Genomic DNA, 17,890 nt, shown 5'->3' with positions numbered 1-17,890 from the left:
ATGGGAAAGATTTAATTTCTCTATCTTTAAAATGAAGGCATTTTATCTTGGGAAAAGAATTTTCTTTTAGAAATGTTTTTAAAGTAAAAGGGGCACAGAAGGTTTATTTTACGTGTTATCATATTTGTATGTAAAAACAAAAGCAAAAACTCAATTGTTCTGAGGAAGATGTGGCAATAGTAGCTGACTTCTGCTCATTTTACAACCCTCTTTTTGGATACACTGTGGAAACCAAAAACGTTCCTTTAAAACTGGTTGTCATGGTTATAAAATCCCGAAAGAAATTATGTGCGTCTGCATCTGCTGAGGGAAACATTTATGGCATGATTTAGCAGAGGGGGGGCAAGCAACCACCCACCACAACCCATTTTCAGACTCGCTTATTACATTACTCAAATTAATTTATCGCCCTCCCCAAAAAGCCAGGGAAAGGATTCTCACACGTTTTTCACCGCATGCAGTTCATTAGCAAATATCATATGGTGAGGGGTTTGTTCTGACAAGTTCTAAGAGTTTGGGGGGTTTTTGTTTGTTTGTTTTCTTTAGTTGTCTTTGTCTCAAACAAGCTTATCTAGAAATATAGAGTGTGCTAGACTGCCAGCATACAGTTGCTGTCACAATTGATGTCTTGGATCTCTTCCATTCTTTTTCCTTTCCCTGATCCAGCTAGAGAGTCATCTGGCCAGGATAAAAAGCTAAGCTGAATGCTGCAGGTCAGACTGGCCTGAACAAATGTCTTCATTTCAGCATGGAGCTCAAAAGGAGAAAGCAAAGGATGAGAGAAAAAGAAAGCTAAAGAATAAAGAAAAAAAAAAAAAAAAAAAGGCGAGAGAGAAAAGGAAAGAATAAAGGGAAAGAAAAGAGGAATGGAATGGGAAATGAAAAGAGGCATCACCTTACTTAAGGAAAACAAAGTCTTCTGTGAAGCCACTGCACTTTCATATGCTCCCAGGATAAAGTTTACCAACTTGTTGAAACTGTAGGTTTATTAAAAATTAGTCTATGTTCAGTGAGGCTTCCTCTCTCACAGGGATGCAGGAGTCTGCTCATGGCTTAGAAACCATGGTTTGGCACATTTAATTTTTCATTAAGAAAAGCTGACTGCATACTGCATAGACAATTAAAAAATTACACTGTGAAAGAGTGAGGTTGCATTTCTTAATCTTTAGGGTGAGTGATCTGTTGACTACAGGAAATCTGTGCTTTTCCTGGCCCTGTCAATGTAAACAGCAGATAAGGATGATGAGGGCATTTTAGATAAACAATGCATTTTGTGTTATCAGATTGTGAGCCTCAAATGGGATTCAGAGTGTCCTTATAGCCATTGATCCATGGCTTTTCCCATTTAAAAACTTCTGCTGGAGAAGGAAGTCCCAAGCATGAAGCACAACCCTTGTGAGAAAATTTGGACTATAACAACAGGCTGAGCTACTTCTGAAAGGCTGTGGATATTCTCAGACTCCTTGACTTTCTGCCACCCATGAAATCAGGGATGTCATTCTTCACTGTTCTGTTTCCGTGGAAAATTATTTCAAGTGAATATTTTCTACATTCCTGATGGAAGCCCTTAATTGATGGCAGTTGAATGGAAGAATATAAGAAACTGGATCAGAGACAGAATTGTGCTTCTCCAATCCTCTTGCCTCCTTCCATTACATCTCAACAAACAAAACCTTGCCATTGTTTTTGAATCCTTTATGTGACTTCTGAATGTTCATGTGCTGCATGACCACAGATTTGGCTTTCCTTTTTTCCCCCTGTTAAGTGAAAGATTTGCTTTCCCATGTCTGCACTGCCCAGCTCCTCACTCTGATGCTTCCTAATGGCTGGAATAAACCTGAGAACAGGCAGGCAGCAGAGCTGCATCCATCCAGCTCCCTTCAGCTGCTCCCACTGGTACCTCCTGCCTCACCTGCCAAGCTCTGGAGTAGTGGAGCTGAGGTCTTTAAATGTTACAACACACAAATATATATGTAAAACAGATAAATATGCCCAAATTCTCCTCCCATATTGAATAATGTCTGCTCTGCAGTCCTGGATCTCACATAGAAATGTGCTTTTCTTTGAGTAGTGTCTATATCACTGATTTATAATCCTATAAGTAGATTGCAGACTGATTAATCCCTCATTTCTCTCTGTCCATCTATTTCTCCTCTCAGTTCTTTTCTTTCCCATTAATTTATTTACCTAGCAGGAAATAAATTGGTTCAATCTATTTCCTTATCCTTTCTTTTTTATTTCTCTGCTGATTATTAGTAGACAGACTCAGCACCCTGTGGGAGGGTCACCCTCTGCCCTTTGGGTACCTTTGGAGCAGCAGCCTCACCTGCTCTCAGCTGGGATGGAGCACATCCTTCTGCTCTCTCCAGGGGCTGATGACAGCCTGCTTCACTGCAATCAGATTAATTTGGAAGCATGCTACTTCCCTGGAGAAAATGTCACAGGGGAGGGATGGAAGAGTTCATTAAATTGGTCAGTCCATCTCCCTGCCAATCAGTGGCAGGGCACACTCCAGTTCTGCCCCAGCAGTGCGTCCTAGGTGCCTAGTGATGTGCTGCCAGCCTCTGTCCTTGACAAGGTTCACACCATTCCACCATTCCTGGCTGGGACAAAACCTGTAGGGTCTGGTCAAAGCCACACAATGGAATAGAAAAAGCTCCACCAATTTCCACATGCTTTGGTTTCTGCACTGAAGGAGCACCAAAGCAATGGTGGTTTCAAGAACAGGGCAGCAATGTTATGTGTGTTTATGTCCCAGGTCAGGAGCACCCAGAGCCACTCTTCCTGTGCTCTGCCCTGCTGCCTGATCACCCTTCCTCCTCATATGTTCCCCTCTGCGAGCACCACAGACAGCTCTGGCTACAGAAAATGTTGAGCAGATGTAATCCCTGCAGCAGCACTTGTGAAGGAATCCTCCCTGTGCCAGCTTTGCTGCTCTTTGGGAATGTCACCTCAGTGCCCCTGTCCCATGCTGCCCACACACTTCAAACATCCCACCCTCGGGCTTGCAGGACCAGCCTGCTCATGCTTGAAAGTAATGATTTATAAACTTTCTTTAATGCAACCAAGCGAGCAAGAGGCTTTACTCAGACAGACCTGGCTAGATGGAAATTATTGACCAGGAGAGGGTCTCAAAGTGGCTAGAAAAATAGCTGACACCAGTGGCATACCTCTCTTTATTCATTTCTGATTTGTGCACTACAAAAGTTCAGATGGTTTCAATGCCTGGCTCAATTTGTGCCCTGAACTGAGCAGCTGTTTTATTTCTGTGCAGACAGAGAATTTTCAGTGCTGAAGAACTTCTTTGGTCTATCTCCATTACTTCCTTTAATCAGATGTGTAAGATGACCATTTTAGCTTCATTCTCTGCCAAATAACAGAATCACAGAATGGTTTGGGCTGGAAGGGACCTTAAAGCTCATTCAGCTCCACCTCCTGCCAGGGGCAGGGACACCTCTCACCATGCCAGGCAGCTCCAAGCCCCATCCAGCCCAGCCAGTTTAACATCACTGAGGACAATCAGGAAAAACTTCTGTAAGAAAGATGCCTGTAAAGGATGCACTGAGGTGAGGAGGGAGCTGGACTGAACTAAACCTCTGTCTCTGCCCTGTGCTGGTTTGTACATGTTGTTTTTATCTGAATCCTAAATCAGCACTAGCATCAGCCATGGAGAGTAAATCTTCATCCTGGTGTGTTGGATGATGCTCTCCTAAAGGGATTGGGATGGGCAAATATTAACTTGTTTCCCTGGCTTCCACAGGGCTTGTTTAGGCAGAGATTATATGCACAGGCAAAGCAGTCTGCAAAGCAAAATGGGTGCCCCAGGGCCTCAGCAGTTTTGGTGACTGATCCTGCATTTTGGAGAGCATCCTTACCACTGCAGGTTGCAGTGCAAACCCTGTCTGGGTTGTGGAAGGAATCTGGGATCTGGTCAGGGCTCATCCCATGGATACTGACAGAAGTTGCCAGCTTGCTCAGGCACAGCTCCAAGACCACACAAACCAGAGCTGTCAGCCAAATCAGGTCCTGCAAATAAATCCATTCTTGCTTCATACCCCATCCTGACAGTTCCCTTTCCAGCAAGGCTCCCAGGGCTGGGATGTACAGCCTTGACACTCTCCCAGATGCCCACTTGGAAGAAGCTGCTGTGCTGATGCTGCCAGCTCCCAGTCTGGCAAAAGCCAACCCCAATTACAAAAGACAAGCAGCAGGAGCAGTCCCTGACACTGCTTTCTTCAGCAATGGAAATTATGGCCTGTTCTACCAGGGTTTGCAGGCTTTAGCCTGTTCTCCCTCCTGTGCTGAGCCCAGGGTCTCCTCACCCCAGCTGAGGATGCTGACAGAAGGCTCAGAGAGTCAAAAAAATTAAAAGCTAACCAATTAACATTTTACACCATAAATGGAAGAAGTTTTCTGCACCTGTCCCTACAGATGGCAAAATCTATCTGTGGACAGATAGATTCAGATGCTTTATCCTCAAACTGAATTAAGGCCGCTCTGTCTCTCACAGCTGTGATTACACCACACCCAGACCCCATTCCTGGCTGGGACAAAACCTGCAGGGTCTGCTCAAAGCCACACAATGGAATAGAAAAAGCTCCACCAATTTCCACATGCTTTGGTTTCTGCACTGAAAGAACACCAAAGCAATGGTGGTTTCAAGAACAGGTCAGCAATGTTATGTGTGTTTATGTCAAAAAAGCTCTTGTACCTTGGCACAGTCAGTTCTTCTGGGAATGCACTTGTAACCAAGTTAATGATGCAAGAAGCAAAGGGAGCCATGTCTCAGAAATTATTTAAATTTCTAAGAGAAATACTTCTGCCTCTATCCCACTGTCCTTCAAGATCTTTATTTTGTATTTGAAGTGTAATTTTTTGAAGCAAGGTTCTCCATTTGCAGCAAATAAAATGGAACATGTTATGAAAAAAGGTCATAAGAAAATACTTATTATCTATTAGATAAAGTATCCCCTGTAACCTGATTTCTTGGGAGAGGGAATTAGAAGTTTTATGGATGAGGTATCTGTGACCAGCTCAACTTGATTTATTTCTTATTGTTTTCAGGCTAATGAGGAGGAGGGTCAAGAACTGCTCCTATTGTCCTGTAGAGAAGTTCCATTGTAACAATAGATTTATGTATCTCCCTCATCCCCAAACCACCTAAAAATAAGATTATGTTTTGCTCATTAATCTCAACAAATTGCATTCTGCTTTGGTCAGGAAAAAAGAGGTATGGCTTTTATGGTGCTTAAGAAAAGTAAGGACACAAACACTCAAGGTCAATAAAATGCACTTTTTATTCTGTATCAATGAAAATATAGCCACATGTAAATAAAGACGTGTGGAAAAAAAAATCAACATTGATCCTCCCTGAAGAAGTACAGTTCATTGTGCTAAAACCCATTTTCCTTTGGGTTAGAAACAGTTGTCTGCCAATGCTTTAAAGTGACCCACGATTTTCCTTGTTGTTGAATTTTAGCAAACAGGAAAGTGCAACAAGAAGCTCCCTACAGATAAAGAAATTTCCCCCAGCCACACACAGCAACATCCAGAAGTGACAGGAGAGTCACAGTTAAACCAGAGCGCTCCCACGCCTTCCTCCTGGGCACACACAGGTGGCCAAGGGAGCATCCACTCTGCACAAACTGATGTGGGATTTTCAGCAGAAAGATGGTCCTTCCTTGGTGCAATTCCTGATTGCTTTGCAGGTTTCAGATATGGTAGCAGAGATGCATTCCTTTCATAGCTTTCGCTTTCAAACACTTTAAATATATATTTTTTTTTTCCTCTAGGTTTTTATAAGCTTCCTGCTGTCAAAACACAGTTCTCAATTGCTTTTGTATAAATAATCCTGAAAGACAGAGGCATTTAAAATCCTCCCAAATCCTCAGTATATTAACAACAGCAAAAAAGATAGCTGGGCTGTTCAAAAATATTGTCAGGAACATGAATGTCATTTGCATTGGCTAGTGTACAAAGAGCAGCAAGTAGTAACAAAAGAAACATCACCCGAGCAATAACCCTTTCCCCCAATTTCTTCCTTGCAAAAAAAAGAGTTTTCTCAAAATACTTTTCCTCCCCACAGTCCAGTGTCTGTGAATCACATACATTCAAAAGCAGCAGTTACTCTGTAGATCAGGTTTTCCAACATGAGCTTTTCAAACCAGTTGTTTTGCCCAACTTCTCCACGAGGGTTGCACAAACACAATTATACCAGCTGGTGCTTTTTCAGCTAATGGGACACCATGAAACTTGAGCACAGAAAGTAAGGACATCGAGGTAAAAAGAAAAAAAAAAAAAAAAAGGAAAAAAAAAAAGGGAGGATTTAAAGCTCACTATGCTTTCAAAGTCCTGCTAATGTTTGTGGAAAGATTCCCACAAACCAGGGATTAGTCCCTGTTAGGTGCTCGAGGGTGGAGAGAGACACCACAGCACAAATGTGCCACAAATGTGGGGTGGGGAGTGCTGAGCTGGCAGTACAAGGGGAGAAAAAAAAATGCACATTACAATTCCAGCAGCAAAAAAAAAACAAAAAAAGGAAATAGAAGGCAGGTTATGCCAACGTGGGGTGCTCAGCACAGCCCCGTGGGTACCTTTTGAGGGCAGGCTGGTTTTTAGGTTCAACATCTCTGTGCAGGCTTGTACAGCAGCTCCTGCTCAGTTTAGCTTTCAGTTGTTATTTTGGGTGGTGGGGGGGGGAAGCCTAAGGAAAAAAACCAATGTTTTGACTGTAATGAGGTCCCCTGCAATGACAATTCATTAAAAAATTATCTCCCCCTGCCACTAATTGTGATTATTCTGTGAGCATGCTCCTACCAGGGTCCTTCTGCAGACAGCACTGCAAAGCTGAGAGTGCACAGATCATGCCCACCCCTTGTCCCTCTTTCTTCCCAGTATAAATTCCCTACATTTTTCTTCATTTAGGAGCCTGGGATGACTAGTTGCCTAAATGTGTTGGAACTCATAAGCATATCAAAGGGATGGGGGAGGCAGGGGAGGAAGCCTAAAACCCATGTGTCCCTCCCAGAGCCAGGACTTCAGCCTTCAACTCCTGGTCTGGGGTGGGGGCTACACCTCAGGAACCCCCACACAAGCTGCCCCTTCCTTGCTCTGCTCTGCCCCAGGACCCAAAAGCTGAGCACATCTGCCCACAGCTGGATCAGCAATGCTCAGAGGGAGGGCTGCATGGCAGGATTCAGCCTCACAGCACCTGGTGCTCAGCCTCCTGTCTTTGTCATCATCTCTCTCTGTGGTAGCAATAATAGCTTTATTTTTAACTGTGCTTCTCCCCAGAGAGAGTTTGCACAGCTTATGTACATATCTGGCTTGTGCAAGGATATTCTAGACAGTCATGAATTTTGAGCAGTTACTTTGGATGGAAATTACTGACAGTGCAGACACCAAGAATGTGTATTTTGGATTCAAATATGTGTTAATTAAAAAGTGCCCTTTCCCTGATCAGGTCAGCTGATTTTCATGGCAATCCACCTTGCTGTCCCAATCTTCAAACACATCCTTGACATTTCTGCATTCAGCATGCAGCATTTAGTAGGGCATAAAATCTTGGACCCATTTGCATTAGACAAGGGCCTGAAATTAAAATTCTAGTACCCACAGTTCTCAGTTTTGAGAAAGCTCAGCCCACACTGGGACTCAGTGTCCTGATCCCTCTGCAAGAACTGAGTTAAAGTCAGAGAAATTAATGGAAAGACTTCCACTGACCTTAGGAGGAGTATTTACACAAGATGCTCAAAGCTTGAAAATATTTATCTCCAAAACAGAGAACACAATTTAGAAGATCTGCTGAGACCACTTTACTGACCCACTCAGTCACTGGCTAGTATTTAAGCAGGACATTAAAAAATCAGCTCTTGCTCCAATTCTTATTAGCATATTCTTTCTTCTGAACACAAATAGCAAAACAGATCATTACCTCATTAAATCTGCTGATGCAACATCACTTAATCAATCTCCCCATTTCTACAATTTGCTAACCTAATGATCTAGGCAAGAAAACAAGGGAGGAAGTAAGGAGAGAGGAAAAGAAAAGATATAAACAAACAATTAAGGAAGGAAAACACTGCTTTTCATTGTGGAAAATATCTTGCTTCGTATGATGTAGCTTTCAAAACACAAAAATTAACTCAAGAGACGCAGCTACACCTGCACATAAAAGCCCAGCCAAGTCTCTACACAGAAGAACAGTCAATAAATATGTAAGGTTTATGAAGCATATCATGTCCTAATTCATGTGAGAATGGTTGGCAGTACTAATGGGATTTTGTCACATAAACTGTGCTGATAAGACATTGGAGCTTTAAACAGTTAGCAGGAGTATTTTTATGGCTGGCATGTTTTCCAGACAAGATATGATGAACCTTTACTTCTGCTTGCAGCCCCACGAGCTGCAGCTTTGTTGGGGTGTCCCATGTCCCTTACAGGGCTGCAGATCTCTTAAATAATCAACAATCAACAAGTAAGGGGGGAACGAACCTGCCCTAGGAGAAATGCTGCAGCACCAGCTTTAGGAGCATTTATCTCTGTGAAACCAGGCTGACACTGAGGTCAGCTGTCAAATGTGCCCATGGAAGTGAAATAGTGCCAACTATTGCACTTGAGAAAACATGGTTTGTGTGCAAGTTTTCTGGGAAAGCTCATTAGCCAGTTCTAGCCTCCACAGAAAGGAGCCACAGCTCCCCTTGTCTGAGTGCAGGGATTTTACTGGGACAGCTGAAAGGAACATTTACAGATCTGCTTCACACTTCAACACTAATGAGATTTTCCACTGGTATCAATAAATTCTCCTGCTCACAAGTTTAGCATTCCTTTGGCATGCATTGCCAGATAAACTTTATTGTCTTTCTGGTAGCTTGCCCAATTCCCACCAGGCAGATTTTTAAAACCCAAATCCTGCCTTACTGCTGGCTACTGCCTCTCTCACCTGATAAATTCAATTTACCACTTGATAGAATTAGGCAGTTGGTGGCACTCAGCCCTTCCTTCAAATAGAAAAGAGATGTGTCTGGGAATCTACAGACCATCAACAGGCAGTAGGAAGAGCTGGGAAGTGCCATTGCATCCTTGCACCCATAATCCTTTTCTAAAAGTCCCATTGTGGGACTTTTAGAATATGAAAAAAATAAAATACTTCTGTGACTGATTTCAGGAGAAGGATGTTCACACTCACCTACTGATGACCTCAAAGGGATGAGCTCTGAACATGCACTGAGTGCAATGGGGCTGTTGGTATCCAAAAGCTGGCTATAAACAACCAGTTGAGGTGATATTTCAGCTCTGAAATTTTAAGGTACAATCTGACTGAGCTTGTTTGTAGTAACAGGACTCCTAATTATACTTAAAATATATAAAAAAAAAAGAAGCTGTTGCCAAATAGCATTTGATGATTTGAGTAAAGAAGGCAGTAATTAATCCTTCAGGGACAACAGAGGACTAATTAGAAGCAGAGCAGAAATTTTGTTTTCCTTTAGAAAAAAAATGCCTTTTTCCATGAGAGCTCAGATAAGACACCCAATTTACAAACTGAACTGTGGCCTCCAACTAATGGTCCTGGCAGCAGCCTTGGATGCAAGTGAATTCCCAGTGATTAGTCAGAAAGTGCTTTTGTTTTGTTTTTTTTTTTTCCTTTTTCTAGGAAATAAAAGTGGGGACAGAGAAAAGAGGTGGAACATGTCAGGAAATTCTACTGAAAACTAGTCCAGAACAGAAAAGTGCCCACATGTCCTGGCACAGGACACGTGGAAAAGCTGAGCCTTAGGTTTGCCTGAGGAAATACAGAGAAATTTTACTATCACTACATAGCACTGGTTCAGATTGCTGCTGGGGCTGAAGTTCACCCAAAGTGTAACTGGAGCAGGAATGGTCACACACATGGCAAAAGCTGGTGTCTGACTCGAGTTCCCCTTCTCAGAGTGGCTCATTAAAACCCACAAACACCCCAGTCCCTGACATTCTATGGAACGCTGTGCTGCTCAGGAGTGTACAAAAAGGCCACAAATAAAATAAAATAAAATAAAATAAAATAAAATAAAATAAAATAAAATAAAATAAAATAAAATAAAATAAAATAAAATAAAATAAAATAAAATAAAATAAAATAAAATAAAATAAAATAAAATAAAATAAAGGTTTGTTTAATAAAATAATGCTCTGAGAATGGCAGAAGCCTTGCCCTGTCATTCCTGTTTAATTTGGAGGCTTGTTGCTAAGCCACAGATTGGAAAGGACTTTGTGAGTAACCCTGTGAGCCATCACAGAGATCGAGGAGGTTATAGAGTCTGGGAAAACATCTAATTATAGAGCCAGGTGTAAACCTTTGAATGTGCCTAGAAAAGCAGGGAATAAGCCAGGGAATGGGGCTTGGGCAGACCCTAGGAATGTGCACAGACCCCATGGATGTGCCCAGACCCTTTGGACAAGCCCAGACCTTTTCAGCAATGGTGTCCACACACCGTGAGAGAAGCAGGCTGAATCCAGAGGGATGAAAATCACTTCCAGATCCAGCCACTAATGAGAAAGCTGCACATTTCCTACAGCCAGGGCAGCACTGGAAACCAGCTCAAATGCTGTTGGTATTTTGATGGCATTTCCAGACACACTAATCACCTTTCACTGGACTGGGGAAGAGGCTGGAAGAGGGTGTGGGTGTTGTTGATGTGTCCATATCAACCCACTGCTTCCAGAAACTGCACAGTCACCGAGACATTATTCCCAGTGTTTGGCACCAAGTGTGGATTTTAGCTGATGCCCGACAAAATGCTTAATTTATTTATATGCCATAGTTTTAGAATCTGCCAGATTTCTCTGCTGTCTGTTTGATGACTATTGGCTCTCACAGCCATTGTCTTGAAAATTGGCAACATGCTCCTCCGCATGGTATTTAAACTGAAAACCAGAAAAAAATAGGACATAACTAAAAACCTTCGAATTTTACCTCCTGTTTGTGCTATTAAAATCTACAGAATCACCAAATGATAAAACAGAGCTCGGGACTTTCTGGAAATCACTTGGTCCAACCCCCTCTCTTCATAACAGGGCCACCTGAAAATACAGAGTCCATACACTGATGCTACATAATTTAGATACTCTATGTCCCTTTCCAATAGGTTATTGGGATACTGGAAGAGCTTTGGTTCACCTGAAGCCCCCATTTTCCCCTAGCAGCATAAATGTGAGTATCCTTTAATGGACTTTCCGTGTCCCACAGCTGTCACCCCAGAAAAGTCTGCCAACCTCACTGTCCTGGAGCAGGGAGGGCTGAGCCCAACCTAGTACAAAATCCTTTTTATAGGGCTTTTAATCAAGGCTAATTGATGTATTCATGGCAGACAGCCAGACACAGAGTTGGTGCACACCAGTAGTCTCAGACTGTGGGCCAAACAATCTTGCATCTCTGAGAAGAAAATAACAAAGCAAATAACTTATCTGCTTTACAGAAAACAGATAAAAAGGTTTGTGTGAATACTGCCTCAGATTCCTGGTTCCACATGCCATAAATCAGGGGGCTAATTAACATAATATAAGAAATAAATACAATTTATTCAGCATGGCCTGGTCAAGCCCTTTTCAAATGCTTCTGCTATTTGAGCATACAAAATCAATATGTGCCTTCTTGTCCCACTGTGCACTACAAGGTCAATTTTCTGCCTGACTAAATGCACCCTTAGTAAGGATGATTTTAGTTTGTCATTTGTTAGATATCACAGCACTGATCTTTGCACAGTATTCTTTATGTCAGTAAGAACATTCATTGCTTCTCTGCCAGAAGAAATGTGGACTTTTTGTCAACTTTAGCTCCATTCAGCACTTTGCTTTAAGAACATAGTTCATTTGGAAATGCACCATAGCATATTAAATCAAATAAAACATGTAGAGATTGTGTTATCCGCTTGCACCAAAAAAAAATTAAGGGAGAATTATAAAAAATATTCCCAGATGTGGAAATCTAGATGGATCAAACCTTTCCCCCTATAGCCTATCAAGAGTAATGTTAACAAACCCATTCAAACCCTCCTCTGAAGGAAAATGGTATTTGAAAACCATTTAAAAAAAAATAAAACAGGTATCACTACGACACCACCTCGCTTAGGGAAGAAAGTATTTATTTTGAGAGACAATCTGTCCAATTCTGACATCCAAAAATATAGGATTGGGTTTTCTAAATGCTCAATGTCCAAGTAAAAAAAGTGTAAATTTCTCACAATATATCCCTCTATGTCCAAATTCCATATTAAACCTTTGGCTTTTTTTTTTTTTTCCCTTCCAGTTCAGGACATCTTTCCTCCAAAAGCCTCTAAGCTATTTCATGAGCACAATATCTGTTTTCTGACCCAGGCAATGATGACATCTGTGGAACAGTCTCAGTTACTTCCAGGGAACTGCTCTTGGCTTTGCAAAGAGTACAACATTATTTCTGCAGCTTTCAGCCATCTGAAACTGTCCTGGGATTCAAAACACACATTAAAGTCTGATCTGATGATCAGATTCAACCTTCACACCTGTGCAACAGGGTTACTCTACATGTGGTGGTAAATGAAGACTGAACTTGAGTCTAGCAATGAGCCCAAACTTTGGTGCAGCATCAAGACCCTATAGTTGTGCTGCTTCTGCAGAACACAGAAAAGAAAAATGGACAAAGCTAAAGTTTGTCACTTCCAGAATCAGCTCTGCTCTAACCCCCGTGCCTTGGCAAAGACAGGAAAAAAAAAAAAAATTACAAATACAAATTGAGAAGAACTGGATCCTCACCACAACAATATTATTTTTTCAGTAATTATCCTGAAGTGCTGTTCTATCTCTTATATGCAACATTACACAAAAAAAGCTATTAGAAGTACTCTAGTTCATTTGCTTTGGGAAGTGTTTACTTTTCTGTACACATTTTCTGGACACATTTTATTTCTATTCCAAAGTCCAGAAAGATAAAATCCACTCGTGTGCAGGTAAAATGCTTTGGACACACAAAGCACAGGGCAGATGCTAAGGATGCTGTTCCCAGCATCTGGCAGGAACATCTGTACAGGTGTTGAGTTCTTACAAGAAAGGAAAGGAAAGCATGCAGCCAAGAGCTCCCTCCTCATGGTGTGTCACTGCTTGAGCACTGGCCTGGGTGGAAGTGACACCTGGGTGTCCTTATTGCACTTAATGACTACAGGTGGTTGCTTTCAGTCCAGCCTGAACTACAGGACTGTTAAACATGCTTTTTAACAGAGAAGGAAGGCCCCAGTCACTCATCACATCATGCACAACACAAGGGGACAGGAAACAAACTGCTGACAACTCCATGAAGCAACATGGAATGCTCCCAACATGGATTTTGGAGGCCAAGTCCTTCAGAATCGCAGCAGCCATAGCCAACCCCACAAACTGGGTGTCCCCCAGCACACAGAGCCCGGGACAGCCCATCCACAGGCTGTACCTGCAGGGCACCATCTCCCCACTGCTTTGTGCAAGGTACAAGCTGTTCCACTGAACTTGCAATGGACAGTGCTGGAATATTAGAGTCAAAGCAGCACTAGAAGCAGACCTGGAGACACTGTATTTGTTTCATGAACTTGGTATTTTACACTATTTAGCCACTACACATTTGAACCCCTCCAGCTGCACTTGAACTGCAATAGACATTCTGGGCCTGCCCAAATGATTTTCAAGGTCAGACTAATCCTGTTAACACATTCTCTCACTGTAAAGTGGCACAAAGTTACACCTGACTTGCAAGATAAACCTAAACAGAGACCCCTTTGCATGCCATGCAGTTCTACCTAGAATTAATATCAGTCATAGAGAAAAAAAACAAGTCTGTCTCAAAGGCAGAGGAATGCCATTAAGGCCAAAGCTTTCTAACAAAGCCAACCCCCATTATCCTGCTGTCTCTTTTACAGCATCACTTCATGGCAGGTTTATACATTCCAGGAATTTTAACAAAGTCTGGCCCCCAGACTGAGCCTATGTGGCTCAGCTATTCACCAGGCAGCCCTGGGCAATGGCTCTGTGTCTGTCTTAACCAGCAGACATAGTCAGGCAAGAACATTCAACACTTGACATCTTGGCACTTAAACTGCACCCACGAGGTGTGTGCAGACTCCTGCAGCAACCCTGTAGCTCCCTAACCCCATAACCTCCCCCATTCCTTCAGAGTCTCAGGGGGGACTTATCACAGGAATGGAAGGTCCTGTTGTTGTGCAGGTGCAGGTTGTTCTTGCAGCCCAAACCATGGCTGCAGAGTCATGGATTTGCACTTGTGTCAGAACAGCAGCTGCAAAATACAGCTGAAAATTTTGACAGAGGCAACTGTAGCTGCGGAGAACTAAAATGAGTAGGTGGCCTGATCACCAGGCTTTGGGAAAAGCTGTCCCCTACTGTGGCTTTTTGTTATTTTCCTTTTTTTTTTTTTCTTTTCTTTTTTTTTTTTTTTTTGAATCTCTAATTTCCTAAACAAAGGGGCAGAAATGGGACAGAAAAAAACTATCATCTCCCAAAAAGCCTCCATGAGTTGACACAACAGAAGCAATGATTTCTCTGTCTTTCTTCTAAGCTTTTGTAGCTCTATGGGTTTGGATTTCACAGTCAAAGATATGTTCACCCTAAGATGTGGATTCCTAATTGCCACTACTGCAAGCGATGGTTTGTTTGGGTTTTAGGGATTTTGTTAGGTTTTCAGGAAGTGATTTTGTTCAGTCCATTTTTCTAATGTTAAAAAATGTATCTAATACAGGTGTGTGTTTTGAATGCTCACTAATTATAATCATGTATTTGATATACCTGAATCGTAGCGATGCCTTGTGGTACACACATGTTTTACTCCAGGCACTTTTGAAAACACAGGATCTGGATACAAGAGGTCATTTAAGCCAGAGCCAGGGGGAATCCTTCTCTGAAGGAGCCACTGTGCTCTGCTGTGCTGGCCTCAAACCACACCAGGTAACATCTCTGAGGCTGCAATGGCAATTTCTGCTATGCATCTTTTGTACCTGGATTCAAACCAGTGCAAATTGAGAGGCAAAAACCCTCACCACACTCAGGGGCAGAGTCCAAAAGACCAGCTCCAAACTCAAGATCAAACAAGAACCAGTGCAAAGCCTGCCCTACTGCAGCCCTGCAAAGCTAGCAGCTCCAGCCCAGGAGGCGGAGAGGGGGTCTGAGCACAGCCCAAGGCTGGGAGATGCCAATGGGAGTCAGCTAAGAGGAAGGACAGAGCCTCTGACACCAACCTGAGGGACTCAGTATGTGTGGGACCTGTGGGCACTGCAAGCCTGCTCCTGAATCGTGGTCCCTCCATGCACTGAAACCCTCCACGAGCCCAAGGCACGAGCAGCACTCCAGGCAGGGCTCCATCCCCCCACCGCTCTCCCACCCACACATTACCATCCAAGCACCTTGGACTAAAGAGAATTACATCCTGACCAGTTATTTTCTCTCTTTCTAAAGGCAGCTGCAGACTGATAAATGTCCTCGTGAAAGAGAATGGAGGGGGATTTACTGCAACCTTTTAACTTCAAACCTGCTCATGTGGTTCCCAAGAAACTGAACTACGAGTGTTCTCTCCCTTGCTCAGACCTCATGCAAAGTTTTTCTGCCAGGGGCAACAGGGGGGACAGTGGGAGAACAACCTCAACCCCACAAAAATGGGACATGCTAATGAAGATACTGACAGAACCGGACATCACCACTGAGTGCTGCAAAGAGAATTTACATAATGTTACTCTAACAGTTCAGTAAAAATGGCATCAGTAAAAGGAGGCTTTCAAGAAAGAAGTTACCCCCAAACACTCAGGGAGTGCAACTGAGAGAGTTTCTGTTAGTTTCATTTTGTTACATAAATCACCATTGTTATTATTCTTATAATTATTATTTCTTACTTACGATGTTAAAAGAGCAGGAGGATACTTGAAATAAAAGGCTGTGCATGCACAATACCCACACAAATAAATTCCAGTGATCCATCCTAGCACCAGGCACGGTGCCCTTCCCTGCCCACTGAGCTGAGCCCTCCCTTTAGGAGGAGTAGGGGAATTCATCACCAAATATACAGTATATTGTCATGGAATGATACCAGGAAACAATACTAACAGGAGTCTGAACGTGTCCTTCACGTCATATTAATCTACTGTTTAACTCAGCAGAAAAGACAGTAGGAGGAAATAAAAGCTCAATTCACCCAGCCTGAGATCAAAACTGTCATGGCAATATTGGCAGGTTAGACCCTGATTCTTTAAATAGTACATTGCCTTTGTTAAACAAAAGTCATTCTTTTATTACATAATAGATTATAAATAAATGTAAAGTGTGCATGCAGTCAACTGCATATTATACAAGCAATATCTATGTTAATAATTGCTTTCTTTGGCAGGCCAGAATCCAGCTGGACATGCAATATTTACATATCAAAATCCTTGGTGTCTTCAAGTCATATTGGATGCAAGTGAAAATATATATGTATATATATTTACCGTATACACACACATTTATATATATATATATGTATAAAGGTATATATACACCTCTGCATATATACTGTATACATATATACACATAGGTATATGCTAAAAGTGGATTTCATCTTTTTCAGATTCAGGTGATGCAGGCCTTGAAACACTAAAAATATCCTGACAGGGTATCTGGGGAGGGGACTGGGGTGATAAATGAGACTTGGGGGAAGAGAGCTGGGATACGTTCTTTTCGGACAATATTTTTAAAATTTCTGCCACCTGCTTCTCAAGGGCAGCCATCCTACTGCTTAGCAGTTGGATATCTTCTTTGAGTTCGTGCTTGACTTCCTGCAGCGTGGTTTGTAAGGCCTGCTCAGGAATGGGGTAGAAAGGACACCTAGCATCCGCCTGGATGGGGCTGTGCTCCAGGGGGCTGCGAGTCTCACCAGCTTTATCCAAGCGAAGGTCACTTTTTGTTATTCCACTGTCACAAGAGTCTGTTTTCCTCAGTGGGTTTTTATTTACACCGTTCTCCGAGTCATTGGACTTGGGGTCATCGGACAGCAACCCCATGGACTCGGCCTTTGTGACGTTGTTCCAGTCCTCCTTCTTCTCCTCGTGGGTGCCCATGGTGTTCTTCAGCCGAAGCCAGCCTTTCCCATTCCCGTTCTTCATCCGCATTGGGCTGTTCACTTTGAGGCATTTCTGGTCTCCATTGCCATTGGGCTTGAGCTCCATCACGTCGCGGTTGTTCTGCTTCACGGCCTCGCTGCTTTTCATGTAGGCCAGGGTGGTCTGGATGGGCGTGATCTGGGACACGGTGACCACGCTGGTGCCCGTGATGGAGGCCCCGTTCTGCACGCTCCTGCTTTCCACCTGCAGCTGGTTCCGCTCGGGGTCGATGTGGGTCGAGCCTTGATTACGCATCTCCTTTTGCTGCTTGAATTTCTGGAAGAGTTTCCGCACAGGGTGGTCCACGGGGATGCTCAGCGTCACCTCGTTCTTCTGGCGCAGGCGCTCCTCTTCCTCCTTCTTGACATCGCTGATCTTCCTGAAGATGATCTGTGGGGGATAAATCCACAACAGAGTCAGGACCCAAAGGACATTGCATGAAAGAATTAATTTGAGATGGGTAAAAAGTCTTGAGAACAGCCATTTCTCTCTGTATTCTTAACTCTGATGTTCCTTTCCATCTTAAATTTTTGTAGTGAATTCAAATGGAGCTGATCAAGACACAGCAACCTCAGGGTTAACCATTATAGATAGGTTATGCACACATACATACACACACTTTCTTAACAGGGTACATTAAAAGTGGGTTTCACCTTTTTTCTTGATGCAGAAGATACTACTACTTGAAGAACTAAAAATATCCTGACACCAACAGAAGGAAAGAAACTGAACAAAGAGAAGAAAGCCGTTGACAAAGAACCCAAATACTGTGA

General features: G+C 42.8%; 1 protein-coding gene across 1 annotated transcript in view; it reads right to left on the bottom strand.

The window, feature by feature from the left end:
* Window positions 1-5,278: 5,278 nt before the first annotated feature.
* Window positions 5,279-17,890, bottom strand: part of KCNH5 (potassium voltage-gated channel subfamily H member 5) — a 160,341-nt gene continuing 147,729 nt past the window's right edge. The window contains exon 11 of the mRNA XM_030275155.4: window positions 5,279-17,507. Within this exon, the coding sequence (XP_030131015.1) occupies window positions 16,560-17,507 (948 nt within the window). The 3' untranslated portion in view covers window positions 5,279-16,559. The remainder of the gene's footprint in view (window positions 17,508-17,890) is intronic.

The sequence above is a fragment of the Taeniopygia guttata genome, chromosome 5 (assembly GCF_048771995.1).
Source record: "Taeniopygia guttata chromosome 5, bTaeGut7.mat, whole genome shotgun sequence".
Lineage (NCBI taxonomy): Eukaryota > Metazoa > Chordata > Aves > Passeriformes > Estrildidae > Taeniopygia > Taeniopygia guttata.
This window is presented reverse-complemented; position numbering and strand designations above follow the sequence as displayed.